Source organism: Halichoerus grypus, chromosome 1 (assembly GCF_964656455.1).
Source record: "Halichoerus grypus chromosome 1, mHalGry1.hap1.1, whole genome shotgun sequence".
Taxonomy (NCBI): domain Eukaryota; kingdom Metazoa; phylum Chordata; class Mammalia; order Carnivora; family Phocidae; genus Halichoerus; species Halichoerus grypus.
This window is the reverse complement of record NC_135712.1, coordinates 216,156,808-216,178,828: the sequence shown is the minus strand read 5'-3', so window position 1 is coordinate 216,178,828 and position 22,021 is coordinate 216,156,808. Positions and strand designations below refer to the sequence as shown.

Below are 22,021 nucleotides of genomic sequence, written 5' to 3'. Positions count from 1 at the left end.
GGATCAAGTGTCTGCTTCCCACTATAAACTATTGATGCTATGAGGTCACTAGTGAGAGGCTCGGTGTCCCGGGTTTCATATGTTACCTATTATGAAACCCGAGGCTGCGCTGCCTTCTGCCTGAGTCCCGCAGGCCTGCCTGGGGTGGGAGGACATTCCTTCCTCTGTGCTGGATCCTTCCAGAAGTAGTTTCTGACCGGGACCCCATGTCCCCGACATGGAGGCCCAACTTCCGGGGAACGTAACCGCAGAGGGCCCTGGGGGGGGCAGGTTGTCCCGGGGGGCCGTCCGGACCCTGTGGGGCCTGGGCAGCATCTGCCCCCCCATGCCAGGAGCCCCCAGCGTAACAACTCAGACGTCTCCAGCCCTGGCCAGTGGGCGTGGAGCTGGCCTCGACTCGGTCGGGCCCTTTGAGAGCGGGTCTCACACCCAGAACAATGGGAGCCACGGCATCTCCGCGGAGGGTCACAGTGCGCCAGGCTGGGGCTGGGGTCTCCTCCCCGGGGAGGGGGCAGCTGGGGCGGCCGGCCCTCTGTGCCCGTGACCCTGTGGACGGGTGGGTGGCGGGTGGGCAGGTGGCCACGGGATCGCTTACAGCCCGGCTCACGTTGCGTCCCCATAATCGAGACACCTTCCTCGTCATGAATTTTGCAGGGCCAAGGAAGCCGGGCCTCTGCTGTCTTCACAGCCGTGGCTCCACCTGCCCGGGACCCCCCCCAGGTTCGCGGGCAAGACCCGTCTCCTGGGGCCGCGGCACCATCACCAAAGGCCATGGTCAGTCGGGGTTTCCATAGAAGGACGACACACAAGTCTTCTCCCGTCCAGAGGCTGGGCGGCCAGGACCAAGTTGTGGGCGGCCAGCTCTGTGTGGGAGGGCACGGCCTGGTGTCACCAGCGACCTTGGTGCCCCCAGGGTCATGGCCGCCTCCCCCATCTCTGCCTCTGTCACCACGCGGCCTCTCCCTGCGTCCGTGTCCGAACTTCCCTCTTACAAGGACGCTGGCCGGTGCCTTAGGGCCGCCCGACTCCCGGGCGACCTCGTCGTAACCCTATTTCCAAATAAGGTCGTGTGTATGGGTGCTGGAGGTCAGGATGTGGACACGCGTGTGGGGGCCACGATTTAACCCACCACAGGCCTTTGTGGTCCCCTCCTGTGCACGCGCGCCCGGCTCCCCGGGGACTGGCCCGCCCCCCGGCTCAATGTGGCCATCCCCTTCCTGCCTCGCTCTCTCCCCGCGGCCACTTCCTGTGGGGCGGGCACCGCTGCTGATGCTGCCGCCTTCGGTCCTGCGTGTGTGTCCACCTCCCTGCAGCCCACTGCCCCGCAGACGTCCGGACACGACATGGACCTCCTGGGCCTGCGTCTGTGCCATCAGCACCTTGATAGAGAGACCCTGCGCCCCACCCCCCCGTGGGGGCTGCACACAGCGACCCCTTCCCCCGAGGACGGACGGTGTGGCCCCGGCCAGGACACAGGGCCAGCGTCCGCAGGGAGGAGCCGCGTGGGCAGCGGGGACCCCGATGGGACGAACGCAGCCTGGGGACGTCCTGCGGGACCCCCGGCCAGCTCTCCTCCGACCGCCCAGGGCATCCACACAAGAACAGGGGACCCAGGGGACCAGCCTGGAGGGGCCGAAGCAGAGTGACAGCCGAAATCCCGTGGTGTCGGGATGGGGTCCTGGGACACCGAGGGGACTGCAGCAGTGAAGTCGGGCGCAGGTGGGGGGACAGGAGCCCTTGACGCGGCTGGCGGGACGGCAGATTGCAGTGGCCGCGGGGGAAGACCGTCTGGACTTTCCTCAAAAGGCGAAACAACGAGCCGCCCCGTGATGCAGCGACTTCACTCCCGGGTGTCTGTCCTGGGCTGGTCGCGTCACCCCCAAAACACAAGGGGGCTGGAGTCGCACCCCCTGCACCTGTGGGGGGCCACATGGGACACAGGGTCTTTACAGAGGTGACCAAGTTAGGACGAGGTTACAAGGGTGGCCCTGGCCCAGCGTGACCAGTGTCCTTACAGAAAGAGGACAAGAGGACACGGAGGGACGACCCTGTGAGGACACAGGGAGAAGACCGTTCGCACACCGCGGAGAGCGGCCTCGGCAGGCACCTGGCGCCCCATCTCCACCTCTGGCCTCCGGGACCCGGAGTCTCCCCTAAGCTGCTGGATCTGTGGGTCTTTGTTGCAGCCGCCCCGGGAAATGCACACAGAATCCGCCCAGGAGAAGTGAAAGCACATGTCCACACAGATACATGCATGCACGTCCAGCTCACGACAGCCATGACGTGGGAACAGCCCAGATGCCCATCAAGGGACGAACAGACAAACACGATGCAGCCCCCACGCACGGGAGCGTCCCTCGGCCACAAGCAGGAGCGAGGGGCCCTCACGCGCGGCCCTGGGGACGGACCCTGAGCCCACGACGCTCAGGGAGGGAACCAGACACGGAAGGCCACGTGGGGTGTGAGTCCACGTGGGTGACACGTCCAGAACAGGCTCATCCACGGACGGGAAGGGGGCTTGTGGGGGCCCGGGGGGGAGGGGGACGGAGAGTGACGGCAGATGGAGACATGGCTTCCTTTTGGGGAGATGGAAGGTTCTGGAACTGACTTTGGTGACACCGCACAGCCCTGCGGATGGACTACAAACCGTTGAGCAGTACAACATACACTGGTGAATCGTGGTGTATAAATTGCCTCTCACTAAAGCTGTCAGCAGGAAACCCATCCTCGTGCTGGTGGCTGTAACTAATCCAGACGCCCGCGGGCACAGAACTGAGCAAGCCGCCCAGACTCAGGAACCGCCCGCCAGTGACCCTGGGCACTGCCCGCAGTCCCCAAGAGCGACCTCTCCCAAGGGCAGGCCTCACCCCCGCACCCCCGCATGTCTCTCGACTTTCCCCACAAGCGCGCATACCCCGTCATACCCAGTGCTGTGGTGGGTTTTCCAGGCCCTCCCTGCACACGCCCTCCCGCGGTCGCCACTCCAGCCCGGTCTGGATGCATGTCCCAGCACAGGGCACTCGGGTGTCTTCAGTGGGACATCCCCCAGCCGGGGCCGTGCTGCTGAGACGCAGGGCTCCCCGAGTCTTGCTGGACGTTGCCAGGTTGGTGGTTAACGTCTGCGTGCTTCCCTCCCTGCAGAGCGGCCGCTGTCCAGCCCCCTCACCCTGCCTCTAAGACCCTCTACTGCCCGAGGTTGCTGTTCCCTCTGCCTTCGATGCTGTTCCCTCTGCTCAGCTCTTTGGGACGTCTAGCAGGCTCCCAGGAAGCCCTGCTCCTCAGCCCCATCCACCCGCCCACGTCGGGGGGCCTGAAAGACCGGAAGGGGCATCTGATACAGGGAGGTGGACCTCTGGTCCCGCAAAGAACAGCAAAGGGAAAGGCTCGAGGCAGCCGAGCATCCGGCTGGGGGACTGGACTCCCCACCACCACGGACATGCCCTCCCCACCCTGTGCTCATGTAGCCCCCAGAGTTTACGGCTGGTGTGATGGGGGTCCAAACGGTTCCGTGCACTTCATTGTAATTAGCATGGTTTAAATAGCCACGTGGGGCCAGGGACCACTCTCCTGGGTGGTGCAGATGCAAATTACGGTAGATTCTCATTCTCCACAGATCCTGGATTTGCAAATTCACCGACCCACTGAAGTTTGTTTATAATTATTTGTAAATGAATTTATACAGTCTCTTTGTAGATTTGTCAAATTTATTGTAACTTGATCCTCCTGGTGCGTTTGCAGTCGTTTCCAGATCCACCCGGGGTGGCTGGTGGGCACGGTCCCGCACCCCAGCAGGGAACCAGGCAACGCAACACCTGGTGTCAGTCTGGCTGGAAAGAAGGGTCCTTTCTTCTTCTTTCTTTTTTTTTTTTAAGATTTTATTTATTTATTAGAGAGAGGGAGAGAGAACACAAGCAGGGGGAGTGGGAGAGGGAGAAGCAGGCTTCCTGACGAGCAGGGAGCCTGACACGGGGCTCGATCCCAGGACCCTGGGATCATGACCTGAGCTGAAGGCAGACGCTCAATGACTGAGCCACCCAGGCGCCCCAAGAAGGTCCCTTTCTGAGGCTTATTTAGTGCATGTGTTTTGCATGTTTGTGCTTTTTGACGGTGATTGTGCTTTAAATCGGCCCCCAAGGGTTCCTAGCCTCAAGAAGGCCATGATGTGCCTTTTGGAGAAAATGCACGTGTTGGATGTGCTTTGTTCCGTGGCGCTGTCGCCCGTGACTTTGACGTTAGTGAATCAGTACTACGCACCACGTCAGGTGTCTTTCAACGGAAGCGCATGGGACGACGGGTAGGGGGCAATGCTTGGCCAAGGGGCTCCCCCCCCCGTTCCCGCAGAGCGCCGTTTCCAGGCTCCACAGTCCAGTGTCCGTGAGGACTTCGCGGAAGAATGAGAATCAACAGTATTTTCTTGGTTGGATTTTACCGAGCTCTAACTTACACATGGCAAAGCGTCCCCATCGCCAAGCTTTGTCCCCAGATGCTGAGTGTGGGCGGCCCCAGAGTGCCCCGGGCCAGTGCCTGTGAGAGGCGATCTGCCGCTGGGGGGGGGCTCTGGGTCCCGCCATGAGCTTTCCTAGCTCTCGGCCACGCGGGCCACCACCAACGGTCTCCGATCCGGCTTGCTGAGCGCCGTGGTTCTTTCTGGCGCGACGCTGTTATTTATGAAGAGCTGCTAGGGAGATTCTTGTCAAAGCTTTGTTACCTGTTTCTACACATTTCTCTTGGGGAAACACACAGGAGCTGGACGGCCTGCGCTTCCGGGAGAGGATGCAGGTGACCCTGTAAGAAACCGCCAACCCGTGTTCCAAAGCGGTCGCCCCGTTGCCCCCTCCGCCAAGGGCCGCAGCTCTGCCCACCCCGTCCTCACCAGCGGAGGGCATTCCCAGCTGCATAGGAAGGAGTTCTCAAAAGCAGCTTTATCAGACATAATTCACACCCTTACTACTCACCCTTTCAAAGTCTACAGTCCAGTGGTTTTCAGTACATTCAGAGCTGTGCAACCACCACTACAGTCAATCTGAGAATATGTATTTCAACACCAGGAAAGAAGTTCTGGCCATCAGCCGTCCCCCCCCAGCCCCCGGCCCCCACAAGCCCCCTTCCCGTCCGCGGACGAGCCTCTTCTGGACGTGTCACCCACGTGGACTCACACCCCGTGTGGCCTTCTGTGTCTGGTTCCCTCCCTGAGCGTTGTGGGCTCGGGGTCCATCCCCGGGGCCGCGTGTGTGGGCACCTCGCTCCTGCTCGCGGCCGTGGGACGTGCCCATGTGGTAGACGCGGCAGGTATCCATTTACCTGCCGGTGGACACTGGGTTCCTCCACTTTTTGGCTGAGTCCTGCAGCTGAGGGCGAGTGTTTGCTAGAAGCGGTGTTGCTGGGTCAGGTGGTAACTCTAGGCTGACCCCTTGGAGGACTGGCTGGACTGTTCACCCCTCTGCAGCCCCCCCAGCCAAGGTGCAGCGGCCTGGGTCCAGCCGGGTGGGGCCTCGTACGGGCTGGGAGGCTCAGGCGGCTCACTCAACCTCACTGTATTTGGGAAAAGGAAATGAAAGTATTTCCTAGCTGAGGATTAAACAGTTACAACAGGAAAGCGCACAGAGAGGTACGTGGTCAGGCTGTCTGGCGTGAAGAGACAGCTCCAGCTCGGGGCAGGCCCTGGAGAGAGGGAGGGTTTCTGGGTTTGCGGAGGGGAGTGGCTGCATCTGGGATGGGGGATCCGGGATGAGAAGGCCCTTGAGAGGTGACCATGACAATTCACAGGAAGGACCTTGCAGGGACAGGGGTTCCCCTAGGGGCTGGGGGCTGGGCAGGGCCTGGCGGGGGGTGAGGGGAGGGAGAAGCCTGAGGCTCCTACCCTAATTGAAGAGGAGGATGGGCTAGAAGCCTTGGGACTGGGGAGTATGGCCCCCACCCCAGGGCAGGAGGCATGCTCTGATGTATCATCAGGCCAGAGTAAGCCATTTTGGTTTTGCCTCCCAGCTTCCTGTGGTCCAGGCCAGGATCCAGGCCACCCAGCTGGGGCAGGGGTGGGGCTCCAGCTTGGAGGGGCTGGGGGCAGCCTGTTTGGTTCCCCCAGCCCCTGCTCGAACAGAAGTCTGGGGAATGGCTCAGAGAAGCTGGGAGGCAGATGTGGTGACTTCCCCAAGCCCACTCCCTGGACCCCTGCCCTGCCCCCCACCCAACTGCTTTTATAATCCAGGCATGGATAAACAAACACGTGAATAAATATTCTGAAACTATTAACCATTTCCATTTGAAACACAGGGGAAAGCCCACAGGGCGGTAAGGGAGGACTAGTCTGGTCCTGCCTCTTTTGACAAAGGAGTAAACTGAGGCACCGTACCACCCCCCCCCATCTGATCTAAAGAGAGGAATGGGGCCCCAGCAGGTCTCCCTGCCAGGGCCTGGGATGCGGGCCCTCTCCACCCCAGTCTGGCTCCTCCCTCCCTCGCTCCTGCCACAGAGAGGATCCTTTTCAAAATTCGCAAATGAATAAAAGGTGCTCACACGTCCACAATCATCCCTAAATCATTAATGAGGGAAGCAGCTGGTGGGCATGGCTGGGGTGGGAGAAAGAGAAGGCCGGGCTGGCTCCTACTGAAGTCAGGGGCATCCGTCTGATCCGTACACGCTGGGGCACGCGCTGGGCACTGAGGACTGTGGGGACCCCTGGGGCCCCCCCAAGGCCTCCCTCCATCACGAAGCACCTAATCCGTACACGCTGGGGCCTCTAGAGTCAGGAGAATACATCTGTGTTGTATACGTCCCAGCCTGCAGATCTTCTAACCGTGGGAATCAGTGTGGCTTCTCATCAGAGCCCCGGCCTTGTCCCCTTCACCTCGGGGTTCCAGCATCTAGCAAGACTCAGGGGCTGGCCTGAGACACAGGGGACCGCATCTCAGCCACAGACCCCTCCCTCTGGGGCCTCTTGGCCTCCTTGCCAACATTTTCTACCTAACACTGGCCTGTGTTTGAACTGATGCCGAGGAGCTCCTGTGCATTGTGGAAATGAGAAGAATTACCCTCAACCATCTCACAGGCGGACATCAGGAGAGGCTGTTCTTTTTTTTTTAAAGATTTTATTTATTTATTTGAGAGAGAGAGAATGAGAGACAGAGAGCACGAGAGGGAAGAGGGTCAGAGGGAGAAGCAGACCCCCCGCTGAGCAGGGAGCCCGATGCGGGACTTGATCCCAGGACTCCAGGATCATGACCTGAGCCGAAGGCAGTCGCTTAACCAACTGAGCCACCCAGGCGCCCCAGGAGAGGCTGTTCTTTTCTTTTCCTTTTTTTTTTTTTTTTAAGATTTATTATTTATTTGAGAGAGGGGGAAAACAGGAGCAGGAGGGGCAGACTTCTCGCCGAGCAAGAAGCTCGATGTGGGGCTCCATCCCAGGACCCCAGGATCATGACCTGAGCCGAAGGCAGATGCTTCACCGACTGAGCCACCCAGGCGCCCCAGGCGAGGCTGTTCTGAGGGGCCTTGGCAAAGGCCCTGGGACAGGGGCATGAAAGAGGGAGTAGTGTATTTTAGGGAAGAGTCTCCGAAAGGGTCAGCCGCACACAGGAGGCCTGTGTAAATTAAGTCAGGACCAGGCAGGTGGCCAGTGGTGTGGGGCCTGCCGGGCTGCAAGGTGGGCCAGGACCCTGGGAGGGCTGTGATGGGGAGTGGGTTTTAACACCATTCTGATAGTCTACGCACTCTGTCGGCGTCAGCTGCGCTCTTCTCCCTCTGGGCTGGGACACCCCCATGCCCCCCTCCCTCCCCGCTGCTCTGGGGGGGCACCCCTGGCACCAGTCCCCCCAGAAGGAAGATGAGCTGCTGGCCCTGGTGGTGCCCAAAGCACAGCTCAAGAGGGAGTCCTGGAGGGAGCAAATCCACGGGAATGTGTCAGAGATTCTCCTAAATCCACCGGAACATTCCTGATTAGCGGTCCTGGGGTTAGATGGCCTTCAGCGCAAGCAAGCGAGGTCCAGGGGCCACAGGACAGGAGGCCTCCGTGGAAATCGGCCGCAGCCCTCGTCTGCTGGAGCTCGGTGGCACGGGCGCCGGGCCCAGCGTGGCCCCGAGGCTGCCGCTCTCCCCAGGACCCCAGCACTGGGGCTGGCTGCTCAAAGGAAGCCAGCCTGACAGGCAGGGCGCCTTGGCTTCCATCTAGGGCAACCAAGGTTATTTCTCCTCGATGTCTAGTCTGGTCCAAACTAGAAACCCCTTTCTCAGCACGGACGTACAGCGAAGGGACCTCAGAATAGTGTCCCCCAGCCCGGGCGCATCCACTCAGGGGCGGACTGCGCCAAGCCCACCCTGCGCACGAACTCCCAGCTCGGGCCTCTCTGACCCCGGGCCCCCCCGCTGACCGCCCTAAGGGCTGCCCTTGTCGCCCCAACCCTGTACGACCCTTCTCGGAAATACGTTTAGGATGTTCCCTGGCTGCTGGGATGGAGATGCACCCCTTCCTGGATATCCCAGGACAGCGGGATTCTGTGCTGCGCGCCTGGGGCTCAGGTCCCCGCCCGGCCGCTGTGCTCCGTGCGCCTCAGTTTCCCCATCCCTGCGGCCAGGGCAGAGGGCTGCGGTCGGGCTTCGCTGCTCTGGGGCGAACAAAGGACCGTCGGGGGCGATCCCTGACCACATCGTGCTCTCAATATCAGAGATCAGCAGTGCAGACGGAGCCCCGGCTAGTCCGGGACGGGTTAAGCGGCCTCCACCTCCCCGCATGCCAACCTAGGAGTAAGGTCTCTGTTGGAATCAACCTTTTCAGCCACGTGCCCAAAAGCAAGATGGAGCCCCATAGGTTCCCTGCCCGACTCCAAGATGGCGACGCACCTCCCTCTACCCTCATGCCCGTGGACGGACCCTGCCCGTTTGCAAGATGGCGGCAGCCTGATGGAAAGCACGCTTCCCGCCGCCTGACTCGCCACGTACCCACTCTCAAGATGGCTTCTCCCGCAAAGCCCCACGCAGGAGAGCAGCTCGCTCACTGGCTCAGGCTCCGTGATATGATCCCGCCTTTTCTCCCCTCCCCCGTCTCCACGGGTCGTTTCCGCTTCGAGCCCTGACGGACAGCCACCTTCCCCAATGGCCGCCTGCCATTCCTCTTGGCTCCACCCCTCGAGCGGCCTCCTAGCCATTGGGAGGCGCTGGCAGGGGTCCGCGGCGCCCGCCCCGCCCCCTCTCCGTGGCGGGAGCCAATGGGCAGAGCGCGCGGGGGACGTGTTCGGGCGTCTCCGCCATTTTGTGAGTCTATAACTCGGAGCCGTTGGGTCGGTTCCTGCTATTCCGGCGCCTCCACTCCGTCCCCTGCGGGTCTCCTCTGTGTGCAATGGACGGGTAAGTATTGTCTCTCCGCGCTCCCCGACGACCTCCTCGCGCTCCATCTTTCCCCTCGCCGCCGCCCGGGTCTCTTCGAGGCCGCGGCCCGCGCGTCGCTCCGCCTCCGCCCGGGTTCGCGGGCGCCTCCGGGGTCCCTCCCCTCCATGGGTCTGGGGCGCGGGCGCGGGGGAGGCTGCCGGGGGCGCCAAACGGACAGCGCCTCCCGGGCTTGGAGGGGATGGGCCGGGCCCGAGTTCTGCTCGTTTCCGGCCTCCGCGCGCCTCGTCCCGAACGCACGAGGCGGTCGCGCGGCCCTTCCCGCTTCCCGTCCGTGCCCCGCGCGCACGCGCCAGCTTTCGCGTGCTCCGTGTGAGCCTTCCGGCTCCCCGTACCCTTTTTGCGCGCCCTGTGTGGCCCTTCCCGCTCCCCGTCGAGCCCCCGCGCTTGCGTGCGCAGCTCTCCGCGCCCCCCCCCCCCCCGTTGGACTCTGCGCGTGCGCGGTCTTTCCCGCCGCGCGGACTCTGCCCTGGGCCTCCCCCGCCCGCCGCGGGCCCGGGCGCGGCCCGGAGACGCCGCCCTCCTGCCCGGAAGGGCGCGGGCTCTCCTCCGCCCCCGCCGGCCGCCCGGCCCCTCCCCGGCTACCCACAAAGGATGGCCGCGCGCCCGGCCCGGGGACCGGGGAGGGGCCCGCCCGTCCCCCCTTTGTTCCCGCCTGCGGGGGGCGCTCCGGGCCGGCCGTTCCCGGAGCGCGAGCTGGCCCGGCGGCGGGGCAGCCGCTCGGCTGTGCGTGCGGTGTGCGCGGCGGGGTCGTCGTGGCGCTGGCTTGTCGCACGTCCCGAGACTCGGGGCCGACGTGCGTGTGTCCGTGGACACCTTTGTCTTCGGACGTTAGGCTGCTGGTCCGGGTGGAAAAGGGTAGAAGCTGCCGAAAACGAACCTCGCTTTAAGCGGGGCTGTTGGCGCCCCGCGTGTCCGGGGCAGTGTCTGGTTTCCCCGCGGGGGGTGGGTGCCGAGGTGTCGGGAGTTGGAGGTCCCGCAGGCGGTGCTGCCGATCTCCTGATGTGGAGCTTTGAGCAAGCCCTCCTTCCGCCCCTGGGCTGACCCCCGGGGCGGGGTGGGGCGGCTCGGATGCCTGGAGGGTCACGTGTCCCGGCGCCTCGGGTTTGAAATGATGGGTTTCGGGCTGAGTGGAATCCAGGAGGATTGTCTGGAGAAGTGCTGCACGCGAGGACCACGGTCTGCGCGGGGCCCGGCCGACCTCCCCGGGGAAGCCCCCCGAGCCTTGCGCGTGGAGGGCTCGCACGTTCTCCGCGGGAGGGCCGTCTTAGTGAAACGCTTCCTGTGCGAGGCCCTCCCGGGGAGCAGGAAGCCGGAGCCGCTCCGGGTTAGCGGCCGCGGAGCTGCGTGCCTTTCATTCTTTCGGGTTTTCTGGGAAGCTTTTTCTTGGCTCGGAGATTTTTAAAAAATATGTTGATAGCAGTCTGTGGGCTTTTTTTTTTTTCTTTTTCTTTTTCCTAAATATCGGGGCGGTAAAGGCCCTGCTGTGAAGGAATAGGAACTGGAGAGAAGGGGCAGGTGAGGACTTCGGACCCCAGGACCACAGCAGTGCTTTGGGGCCAGGACACCCCGGGGTTTGTGTGCTGCAAGCTTGGCTCCCCGGGGCGGGAGGGAAGGAACCAGGAGCTCTCTGAACCAAAGAGGGAAGTAGTGCAGGAAGCTGGTCTGTCCAGGTCGGGAGGGCGGGTGCTGGTCCCAGGGCCTCCCGCCCTGTCCCAGACGCCTTCCCCGGCCAGGCAGGGGGCCGTCGTGTGACAGCTCGGGTGGCTCTGTCCACGGGGCAGCCAGGCCTCAGCACGGCGGTGACTAAACCCCCTTCTGGGCTGACGCTCCCTGAGTTGGCTAGGACCTGGTCCGTTTGTAGGTGCCACACCACCCTCGGGCGGCACGAAGCTGAGGCGCGCAGAGCTGTGGGAACCCTCCCGTAGACACGTTTTCTTCCCGCCTTCCGTCCAGCCCGCCTGAGGCGGGGAGAAAGTCCAGTCACGCGGAGCCAGGTTGATGAGTAACCTGGGTTAATTTTATCTGATCACTTCAGCGGAGCTACCCCCCACCTCCCAGGAACCTTCCATCCTTCCATGTTGCGTCCAGAGCTGTGACCCCAGGGCCTATGAGCCCACCTTTCACTGGTCTCCTTTCCTGTTGGAAAATGTTCCCAAAGTGCTTCCACTTTTTGTAAAACAGACCACAATACTTAACCTCAACTCAAGGGTACTTCCTGGGGTTTTTGAAGGGGGTGTCTTTGTTTTGGGCGGGTCCGGAGGCGGGGCCTGGGGTCCTGCTGGGAGGGAGGGGAGCTGGAAGACAATGGTGGCTCGTTTTCAAGTTGAGGTTACAGGGACGACGCTCACTTCCCTGCCTTCGGCGGTGTAGTTAGCAGAGGGCCTCAAGGTGGGGGGTGTTGTGCAGCCAGAGGCCAAGCTGGTGGCCATGGGGGGACCTCCCAACATTCTGGTGGCAGCGGCTGTGGGCTCTCTGGACCCCTGGGACAGGGACCAGGGGACGGCCTCTCCCGCCCAGCCTTTCCCACTGAGATGGGCAGCACATCTGGCTAACTGTTGTCCTTTTTCTCTCTACAGCATTGTCCCAGATATAGCAGTTGGTACGAAGGTAGGCACTTTGGCTTGACTTCCTCGTTACGCTTGCTCAGCCTGAGTTTGCGCTGACCGCGTGGCCCGTCTACTCGCCCTGCAGAGCGCCGGCGCCGCCTCTGCCCCCAGTGCCCCAGCGTTGTCCCGTTTGCAGGCCCTTCCCTCTGCCCAGCGACATCACATCCACCCCAGGCTGTGCGTTTCGGGCCTTGTGGGCCCACTGGCCCCTCAGCAGCAAATGCACCTTTGGCCTTAGTTTAGGTCCCTGCTCCCTGCCCTGAGATTGAGAGCTGGCAAGAGGCCTGCTTTTCCCCCTCACGGTGGAAGCAGCCTGTGCAGTGGGGCCGACGGGGACGTCTGCCCGTGGAGGTTTTGAGCACCCCTGGTTTGGTGGGGGCCAGGTCAAAATCTGGTTATGCCCCCAAGCAGTTTGTGGGGTGGGTGCTGGGACTGGAGGACGCACGGGGTTTCTGAGGCAGCTGGGGCTACTTTGGTGGTGTCGTGGTTTGGATGGTTTTTGTTAAGCATCCCGTAACCTTTTTCAACTAAGGGAAAAGGAGAGGTCTGTATCCTTTCTGTGTCAGAGTCATGTTACTTCTGTGTCTGAGCAGTAAGAAGGGCAGACGTTGGAGCGCAGAGTTGGCGGGGTGCTCTCTCCCCACAGGAAGTGGAGCCAAGGTGGTTCTGCCCCTAGTTGAGGATCAGGCCTGTGTGTGCCCAGGAATGCGACCTCCAGGGGAATCCTGGGGCTGATCGCAAGCACTGTGGGTTAGCAGCTCTGTGTCCTGGCAGCGGCTGGGAGCCGGGGAGTCCTCCCTCCCTGGCCGTGGTTCCTGAGCTCCCTGCAGGTGCTCAGGTGACCTGAGCAGGCAGCCAGATGGTTTCTGGTCAGTCGGCCATGGTGGCTGGGCTGGGTTTCACTTTTCCCAAGTGGGTTTTTGTCTTCACACGCAGCCTGTGCTGATCTTCCTGCAGATAAAACCTGTTTGTTTGGTGGCAGGAGGGGGAGAGGGACTTTCATCTGGAGCATTTGTAACAATCACAGAAAATGTCTGGATTGCGAGTAATCCTCCCCCTTTCTGTGGGAGCCGCTCTCCAGCTGGAGCAGTTCTTCAGTGGCTGTCCTTGGAATGGCCCCCTTTTGGCCATCCTGTTCCCAAGGGACCCTTGCTTCCAGAATCAGACCTCCATGGACAGAAAGCCTGGGGGCACCCTCTCCTATCCTGCAGGGCTGAGGCTCCCCGCTAGCACGTCCCCCCTGAACCTGCACGCGGCCTGTGGAGGATCAGGACTAGCTGTGCAGGAAGGGAGGGCCGTCGAGGTTCTTAGATGCCGATGGAAGAAGAGCAGGTTCCCCACTGCTGTTGACGGCAGAGCTGGATGCCCTGAGCTGAGCAGCAAGGACACACTTGAGGGTTCTTTTCCTGTTGATACTAAATGGACTCCAGGGTACGTGCCAGTGGGGCCTCCCCAAGGGCTGGCTGGGAAGAGCTCCTGGCCTGGCCCAGCTGTGCACAGGGTTCTGCCCTGCAAAATGTCGGTGCCCTTGCAGGCAGCCGCCCCTTGAGTCCCTTGGTGTCCCTGTGCTGTAGGGTGCTCTTGAGCACCCCAGGCCTGTGTCATGGGAGTGGGAGCTGACAAGTGGGCGCTTTGTCCTCAGAGACATTGTTGGGGGGGGGGGGTTGGTGGCCACGAAAGCTGCCACTCGTGGAAGTCGCAGCCCCACCCGTCCCTAGTCAAAGGCTGGGGCCCAGAAGCCCTTTTTAAGGCTGCATGGCCAGCAGATGGGGGAATCCTTTGCGAGCCTGTGGGGGCAGTTCAGGGCCCGAGTCCAGAGACAGAAGGGGCTTTGCTGTGGCTCAGGCAGGTGGGATCTGGACGTGCCTCCCCTTGGTGTGTGTCCTAAATGCTTAGGGTCTCGGGTGTGGGCTTTATTGGAAGCCTTGAAGCACAGCCTGCGATTGGTTGGTTTTTAATGTCTTGCTCTATTGTGTCAGACTTGGGCCTGGGACCAAGTCTCACTGTTCGGCCCTCTTTCTGAGCCGTGGTGCCGACACGTGGGCACTCGCTTCTGCGTCAGTGGTAGCCTAGGGCCCGTGGACTCCACAGAGTTGTGGGCTGGGGGGATCTCTGCAGGTGCCGGCCTATCCTGGGCTTGGGTTTGGGGACAAGCCCACTGTAGCTGTCTCAGCCGCGTGGGGCAGCCATTCCTGGTCCTTATCCAAAGGGCGGTTGGTGAACCTCTCGGGGTTCCCTCAGCTGGTCTCATTGGATGCTGGGCGTGGAGGATCTGAGGGGTTGTAGGGCACCCCAGCACTGGCCGAGGGGAGGGCCCCTGGGCGTTATGATGGCTGTGTGGCTGCTAAGCAGGCAGTTTGGAGGAGGGGCAAAGAGAAGGTGTCCTTGAGAAGGCATAAACAGGTGGAAAAGGCAGTTTGAGGGAGAAGGGGTGAAGCTGCTGGAGGCCCAGGTGGGGTGGTCTTTCCTTTTCCTGCCACCGGGCGCTGGGGCCTTGAAACTCTTTCTGGTTTCCAGTTTTGTATTCAGAGATTCCATTTAAGGAGTTACTCCTGGTTCCTTGTGATGGAGCCCAGGACACAGATCTTGGTCCTGGGGTCCGGGCTGCAGAGGGCAGAAGCATGCAGTGGGAGCCGAGTCCTTGCGGCTTGTGGGGTCCCTGGCTGAGGAGCGCTTGCGTCTGGTGTGGCCCCTCACCTTGTAGAGAGTGGTTCTGTGCTCAGGCCTCAGCTAGTGGGAGAGATGGCTGCCTCTGCCTAGGCCCCGGGTCCGTCTGATGTGGTTCTGGGGAGTCGTCCCAATCGCGCGGAGACCAACGAGTGAACAGGTTGTTTGTGGAGAGACAGCAGTAGGCCACAAGTCACAGGGAGCCGTGCACAAACGGGCTTCCTTGGGCCCTTTAGGGGCTCACCCAGGGGCCCCCGCCCCTCACTGGACAGCACCGCCTGCGTGGAGAGGTAGTATTTCTGTGTGTCTGAAAGCCACGAGGGCAAGGCTCAGGTTCCCTCAGACGCCTGGAAAATAGGGCAGGTTCCTGTGGCTGAGCGAGTGGCTGCAGCATGACAAGGGGGCTTTGTTCCCCGGGCCTGCCAGTGGCCCTGTGGTCGTCGAAGACGGTCCCCTAGTGTGGACGTGGGCAGGGCTGCAGCTGAGCTCTCTAGGACAGAGTGGGGCTGGGCTCAGCTCCGTGGGGCTGTTGGCATGAGGCCCTGTCCACGAGAACACGGGAAGGGTCCTGCGGAACATGGAATGGAAGTGACACACGGGCAAAGCCCCTGTAGGCGGCAGGTCCCCCACCCCACCCTTGGGAAAGGAGCAGTTTCTTGGGATTAGGACCATGAGGCAATGGTGAGTGAGGAGTGGTCTTTTCTCAAGGCCACGTTGCAGTGGGGAGGTGGGCACGGGGTCGCGGGGAGGGCGTCCGGTGTGCCCTGCTCCACACGCTCCCTCTCTTTTCCAGCGGGGATCCGACGAGCTTTTCTCTGCGTGCGTCACTAACGGACCCTTTATCATGAGCGGCAACTCGGCCTCTGCAGGTAACCCCTGAGCCCAGTCCCCAGTTTCCTGGCTGGGGGCTTCCTCCCATACATTTGCATGTGCTCTGCTGCTTTGGAGGATGCTTGGGGTGAATTGGTCCTGGCCGTTGTGACCCGGAGCCCAGTTCATTCTCACCTGACTTCCCTGTGGACGGACAGGCGGGCGGACACCAGGCCTGGGGACTGCCTTGTCCTCGTGGTGTCCTCCCAGAGTCAGGAAGGAAGCTGGTTCTGGGGAGGGGTGGCTGGTTTTATGGGAGCCCGGTCGGTGCTCTACACCCTACAAACCATTCCTCTTTTTAGCAAATGGGAACGACAGCAAAAAGTTTAAGGGTGACAACAGAAGTGCAGGCGTGCCCTCCAGAGTGATCCACATCCGGAAGCTCCCCGGTGACGTCACCGAGGGCGAGGTCATTTCCCTGGGGCTGCCCTTCGGGAAGGTCACCAATCTCCTGATGCTGAAAGGGAAAAATCAGGTACCTACCTCAGCCGTTTGAGCGCCCCTTCCCGGGAAGGCCCTGGGGGTGAGGTCCCGGCTCACGCCCCTGCCCTGCCAGGCCTTCATCGAGATGAACACAGAGGAGGCCGCCAACACCATGGTGAACTATTACACTTCCGTCACGCCTGTGCTGCGAGGCCAGCCCATCTACATCCAGTTCTCCAACCACAAGGAGCTCAAGACAGACAGCTCTCCCAACCAGGCAGTGCGTCCCAGGGGCCGGGGGCAGGGGTGGAGTCGGCGAGGACGGAGCTTGTGGCGCGGGACTCAGGCCCTAACTCCCCCTCACCCCCACAGCGGGCCCAGGCAGCGCTGCAGGCGGTGAACTCGGTGCAGTCAGGAAACCTGGCCCTGGCCGCCTCGGCTGCCGCGGTGGACGCTGGGATGGCCATGGCCGGCCAGAGCCCGGTGCTGCGGATCATTGTGGAGAACCTTTTCTACCCGGTGACTTTGGACGTACTCCACCAGGTGAGACGACCGGGGGCGTACTTGCAGTTGCAGCTGCCTCAGGTCCTCGTCCAGACCACGGGGGTCACTGGGCAGAGGTTGACCGCTCCTTCTCTCGCAGATCTTCTCCAAGTTTGGCACCGTTCTGAAAATCATCACTTTCACCAAGAATAACCAGTTCCAGGCGCTGCTGCAGTACGCTGACCCCGTGAGCGCCCAGCACGCCAAGCTGGTGAGTAGGGCCCTGGGATGCCCGCCTGGCCAGCACACCGGCCCCAGCCGCTCACGACCCCCTCCCGCCCCCTCCCCGCAGTCGCTGGACGGGCAGAACATCTACAATGCCTGCTGTACGCTGCGTATCGACTTCTCCAAGCTCACCAGCCTCAACGTCAAGTACAACAACGACAAGAGTCGGGACTACACGCGCCCTGACCTGCCCTCCGGCGACAGCCAGCCCTCGCTGGACCAGACCATGGCTGCCGCCTTCGGTAAGACGCCCGGCTTGGTGCCCAGGACTGCTGCGTGCCACGGGAGGCGAGGACGTATAGCTCAGTCTCAGTGCCCCAGGCGCCCCGTGACGCCGACTCTGCCCGGGGAGGTTGGTGCGTGCTGCTCCTTGCGTGGCCAGCACAGCGCACGGCCCAGACCGCCCACTGGGTGTGGGGCCGCGGACACACAGCCCTCGCTCGCGGCGGAGGCGGTGGGTGCGATGATTAGTGTCTCGTTTGTTTCTAGGTGCACCTGGTATAATGTCAGCCTCCCCGTATGCAGGAGCTGGTTTCCCTCCCACCTTTGCAATTCCTCAAGCCGCAGGTACTCAAACACTTGACCTCGTCCCCGCCGTCGATTGTGCATGCCCACACACCTTTCCAGTAGCTCTGCTTCCACGGGCAGCTGACGTGGGCGCAGTCTCGGGGGGAGCCCGCCTTCCTGGGTGCGGGTCTCTGGGTTCCCCGAGGAGCCTGGACAGGGCAGTCGTAGGACAGGGTCATGCAGAGAGTCCCGCTAACCCCACAGTCTCTGGTCTGGTTCCCTTAAAGCACCTCCCGGGCGAGGACGAGCGCGCACGGTGGTTGGAGGGATGTGTCCTTAGTAGAGGAATTTAAGTGGCCCGGTAAGCAGAGCGGCATGAGCCGAGTGGGCACACCTGAGCGTCCCCCCCCCCCCCCCCCCCGGGGGGCCGGCCTGCCCTTGTGACAGGCACGGGCCTGCTGCGTCCCGCCCGGTTGTCGTCTGCATGGTGAGGGGCGCCTGCATGCACGCACAGCCGAGGCCCGCCTGGGGCCCGATTCTGCATCCACTGAGCGGAGCTTCTGTACTGTTTGGCGCATGTAGACGGGTCCAAACCCAGCACGACCTGTGCCCTGAGGACAGGAAAGAGGAGCCGGCCAGCCGCGGGCACCTCCTGCGTGCTTCCGCTGTTGCATGAGAACAGGCAGGACCTGTGCTCGCCTCTTGGCAGAGAACGCTGGGCGCTGCTGCTCCCCTCCTGACCGCCTTTCCCTCCCCAGGCCTGTCGGTTCCTAACGTGCACGGGGCCCTGGCGCCTCTGGCCATCCCGTCGGCGGCGGCGGCGGCGGCAGCGGCAGGCCGGATCGCCATCCCAGGCCTGGCAGGGGCAGGAAACTCTGTCCTGCTGGTCAGCAACCTCAACCCCGAGGTACGTGCCTCTTCCTTCCAGGCTGTTGGTCCCGGAAGCACGAGCGGGGGAGTCACACTCTGGGGTCTTAGTGCAAACGGCAGCAGGCTGAGCTCCTGTCAGCCCCAGGCGCCGGGGGTCCCTCGGGGGTCTCACCCCGGGTCGCGCTCACTGCCTCCTTCCTCAGCGCACAGAGTTCTCTTGTTCTCCTTTACGCCTTGGTTTACGTTTCCAATTCCGTAAGATGCAGAGTTGAAATGTTTTTTGATATGTGAAAGCAGTCCTTACAACTTCCAGCCGAACAAGGCGCGGTGTGAAGAGGCCCGCCGGACGCCTCTGCCGAGCGGTGCTGGCCCGCGGCCACGGCCCCGGGGATGGTGACGCTGTGCCCATCCCCATGGCTGCGTTTGGCTCAGAGAGAGCTCGGGGGAGCTGACCAGGGCTCGCGGGCTTTAACTCTCGAAAGATGGGACCGGCTTTAATGAGCGTTTCAGACTGTTCTGTCGTCTGTCTGCCCCTCCTGTGACTTCCTGGCCTGAGGCGGCCGGCCGGGGGCGCGTCTGGGCCCCGCTCGAGCGAAGCCCTCCACTAACAGACTCGCTCCGCCTTGTGCTTGTGTGAGCCTGGTGCAGAGGCCCACCTGCCGCGGCGAGCGGGTCCGGGCGGGCCGCGCGCTCCTGCCTGTTCCGCGAGGTGAACCTGTGACTTGTAATGTGTGTAGATCTTGACTGATGGAGCGCTCGTATTTCTTATGTATTTACTGACCTATGTTTTTTTGCTACTTTTTTTCTTTTCTCCCCTTCCCCTTTCCCAATTTTTTTTCTTGCCCTGATCCGGAATTTCTTTGCCAACTGACTGCACGGTACTTCTGCTTCCTGTTGTTGCTTGAAACCAAACAAAACCATAAATAAATAAAAAAACAAAATTCCCCCTCAAACCCTGCTCTCCGGAAACCAACCTGCCCTTGAATATTAACATCCTGACAACTTCATCATCCATCAACCTGCACGCCTGTGGGGCTGCCTCCTCGTGGTGGACGATTGGCAACTCGCCCCCTGACCTCTCCCTTTCCCTGTCCCTCGCTGCCTTGCTCTGCTGTCCTCTAAAGAGAGTCACACCCCAAAGCCTCTTTATTCTTTTCGGTATGTTATCATTCACACTTTTATTACCTTGTTTTCATTTAATGGAGGTTATTTTTGACGCCCTAAGATGTACTATGAGTTTGCAGTTGGGCATTCTGCCTCGTTACGTGGCTTGCCTTCGGTTTGCGTATTTACTCTGATTCCGTAGACGCATGGTTTATTGCCCTGCATGCTTTTCGAAGAGTTAAAACGTGTTGGTAGCATGCTAAAGTGATGGTTCTTGGCCATTGATCTTTCCTGGATTTTATGACTTCTCTGCTGAAGGTAGTCTTCCTGGTAACGTTCCCTGTGACTAGACGCAGGTGCCCAGAGGCAGAATAAGCAAACCTTCGGGAAGAGCCAACCCTGTGCGGGGTGTGCGGGGCGTGGGGGCTGGCGGGGGAGGCGGCAGCAGGGCCCCAGGCGGCTCAGTGCCCCTGTCCCTGCGCTCTTGAAGGCGTGTACGGCGATGTGCAGCGGGTGAAGATCTTGTTCAATAAGAAGGAGAACGCCCTGGTGCAGATGGCGGACGGGAGCCAGGCGCAGCTGGGTAAGGCCCGTGGGGCGGGCGGGGGCCCCCTGGGCTGGTGCCCATGGAGCCTTGGGTCACCACGCGTCCTGCCTCCGCAGCCATGAGCCACCTCAACGGGCACAAGCTGCACGGGAAGCCGGTGCGCATCACGCTGTCCAAGCACCAGAACGTGCAGCTGCCCCGCGAGGGCCAGGAGGACCAGGGTCTCACCAAGGACTATGGCAACTCCCCCCTGCACCGCTTCAAGAAGCCCGGCTCCAAGAACTTCCAGAACATCTTCCCGCCCTCGGCCACTCTGCACCTCTCCAACATCCCGTACGTGCTGGGTGGCGGGCAGGGGAGGGGAGGGGAGGGGTCCTGTCGGAGTTGAGCGGCGGCTGAGGGAGAAGGGAGGACCTGGCGCCTGCAGGGCCGTGGCGTGCGGCTCCTCACAGGCGGCCCTCCCTGAGAAGCAACAGCATTCAGCCCCCTTCTCCCCTTCTGCCTGCAGGCCCTCCGTGTCCGAGGACGACCTGAAGATCCTCTTCTCCAGCAACGGCGGGATCGTCAAGGGGTTCAAGTTCTTCCAGTGAGTGCCGCCCGCCCCACACCCTGCCCCGCGCTCTGTTCTGTCCCCAGGCCCGACCCCCAAGCCCGCCCTCACTCCCCTGCCCCCGTCCCCCAGGAAGGACCGCAAGATGGCGCTGATCCAGATGGGCTCGGTGGAGGAGGCCATCCAGGCGCTCATCGACCTGCACAACCACGACCTGGGCGAGAACCACCACCTGCGGGTCTCCTTCTCCAAGTCCACCATCTAGGGCCGCCGTGGACCAGCCTGCCGGCGCCCGGCCACAACTTCCATCATTCCAGAGAAAAGCCACTTTAAAAAGCAGCTGAAGTGACCTTAAAAGACCAGAGATTTTATTTTTTTAAAAGAGAAATCAGTTTACCTGTTTTTAAAAAAATTAAATCCAATTCACCTTGCTCACCCTGGGGAGATGGGGTGCCGGCCTCAGGCTCTTGGTGACGAGTGGACAGTGTGCCCCACTCCCTCCCCAGCCCCCCAAGCCCGTGCCTTCTGCAGCCTCTGTGGGGTGGGCGCTCCCAAACCTCGACTCGGCTTTCTTGTGCCTTAAAACCCGCTGCTCTGGCAGGGCCCTCTCGTGGAAGCAGACGCGTGGGCGGGGGGCTGGGGGCCGGTGGGTGGGCCTCCTCCCGCACGGATCATGTGCCTGGTGCAGCGGGAGGCTGTGAGCTGTAGGGTCCAGCCGGCACCCCCAATCCGTTTAATCAAGTGTGTGATTCGCCCCTGACCCGGGGCAAGCCCCCGAGGGCACCATCCCTGTCCCCCTTCAGCTCCGAGCTCTGTCCACGTAAGCTCTGTATTAGGCTTCGATGCAGTCGCAGACACCCCGTGCCTAGCAATACTTCCAGTTGACCAAATATTCTAATCTCTCATTTATATGCAAAAGACATAGTTTTAAGTAACTTTTTATATAGCAAGATAAAAATGGTATGAGTGTAATCTCCATTTCCTCCTTGTGGTATGACCTTGCATACTGTACTTTTCTATTTTATTCCTTGTAATGAAGTCGCAGGGCAGGACCTAGTTTCCAGGGCGGCCAGCTGGGGGCCAGCGCAGGGGAGCCTGGTCCTTCCCGAGGACACCTCCAGATGCCTTACTCACACCTAACCTGTTCTCCCTCTGGGGGGACGAGCGCTCTTAAAACTTTCAGGGTTTCCGCTCTCCTGCAGATTTTGGACCAAAGTTTTGTTTTTTTTTTTTTTTTGTCTGCCTCTAACGCTGGGGCCCGGAAAGTGGGACAGCGGCCCCCGAGTCTTAACTGTCTCCCGCACATCGTCCTGCGCTCAGGGTCCACGGGGCTCCCCTGGGAGCAGACCCTGTGCTGGCCAGCCCCTCCTTCGGGCCTGGACCCTCGAGTTTCCGTGTTGGGGTGGAACAAGGGTGTAAATATTTATAATTTTTTTTATACCTGTTGTAAAACGAGGGGCAGCAAACATGGTTTTTTATAAAGGTGACACAGATGTATATTTTGGTAACCCGCAGTTACAGGCTCAGTATTGTGACGGGGACGCGGCACATTCCACTGCCCACCCTACGGCTTGTAATGCAGAGAGAACCGAATTAAAGCGATTTTACAACTCTACCTTTTCTGTAGGCTCTTTCTTCCTGCTCCCATTGTAGAGGCCCCCGGCCAGTCTGCTGGACTTTGGAATAAATGTCTCTGCACCCTGCACTCGATTTCCTCTTTATTCCGCCTGT

General features: G+C 61.4%; 1 protein-coding gene and 1 long non-coding RNA gene across 5 annotated transcripts; one reads left to right on the top strand and one right to left on the bottom strand.

Moving 5' to 3' along the window:
• Positions 1–3,901: 3,901 nt before the first annotated feature.
• LOC118541202 (uncharacterized) lies at positions 3,902–9,085 on the bottom strand. Its single transcript, XR_004919985.2, has 3 exons — positions 8,932–9,085; positions 5,302–5,532; positions 3,902–4,785 (listed from the first exon to the last, which is right to left on the bottom strand). It is a non-coding gene; the product is annotated as an uncharacterized LOC118541202 (long non-coding RNA).
• A 133-nt stretch (positions 9,086–9,218) lies between these two features.
• On the top strand, positions 9,219–21,993 carry PTBP1 (polypyrimidine tract binding protein 1). Of its 4 annotated transcripts, none has more exons than XM_036100752.2 (15): positions 9,220–9,336; positions 11,955–11,985; positions 15,445–15,520; positions 15,824–15,996; positions 16,078–16,224; positions 16,317–16,487; positions 16,588–16,698; positions 16,780–16,954; positions 17,202–17,279; positions 17,978–18,126; positions 19,214–19,247; positions 19,684–19,776; positions 19,857–20,073; positions 20,249–20,326; positions 20,423–21,993. In XM_036100752.2, the coding sequence occupies exons 1-15, from the start codon at positions 9,329–9,331 to the stop codon at positions 20,553–20,555; spliced, it is 1,674 nt and encodes a 557-aa protein (XP_035956645.1). In that variant the 5' UTR covers positions 9,220–9,328; the 3' UTR covers positions 20,556–21,993. The 4 variants fall into 4 exon arrangements, with proteins under 4 accessions (XP_035956646.1, XP_035956645.1, XP_035956649.1 ...); XM_036100754.2 differs by lacking the exon at positions 9,220–9,336 and adding an exon at positions 10,071–10,893; XM_036100753.2 differs by lacking the exon at positions 17,202–17,279 and having other exon boundaries at positions 9,219–9,336.
• The last annotated feature ends 28 nt before the right edge of the window (positions 21,994–22,021 follow it).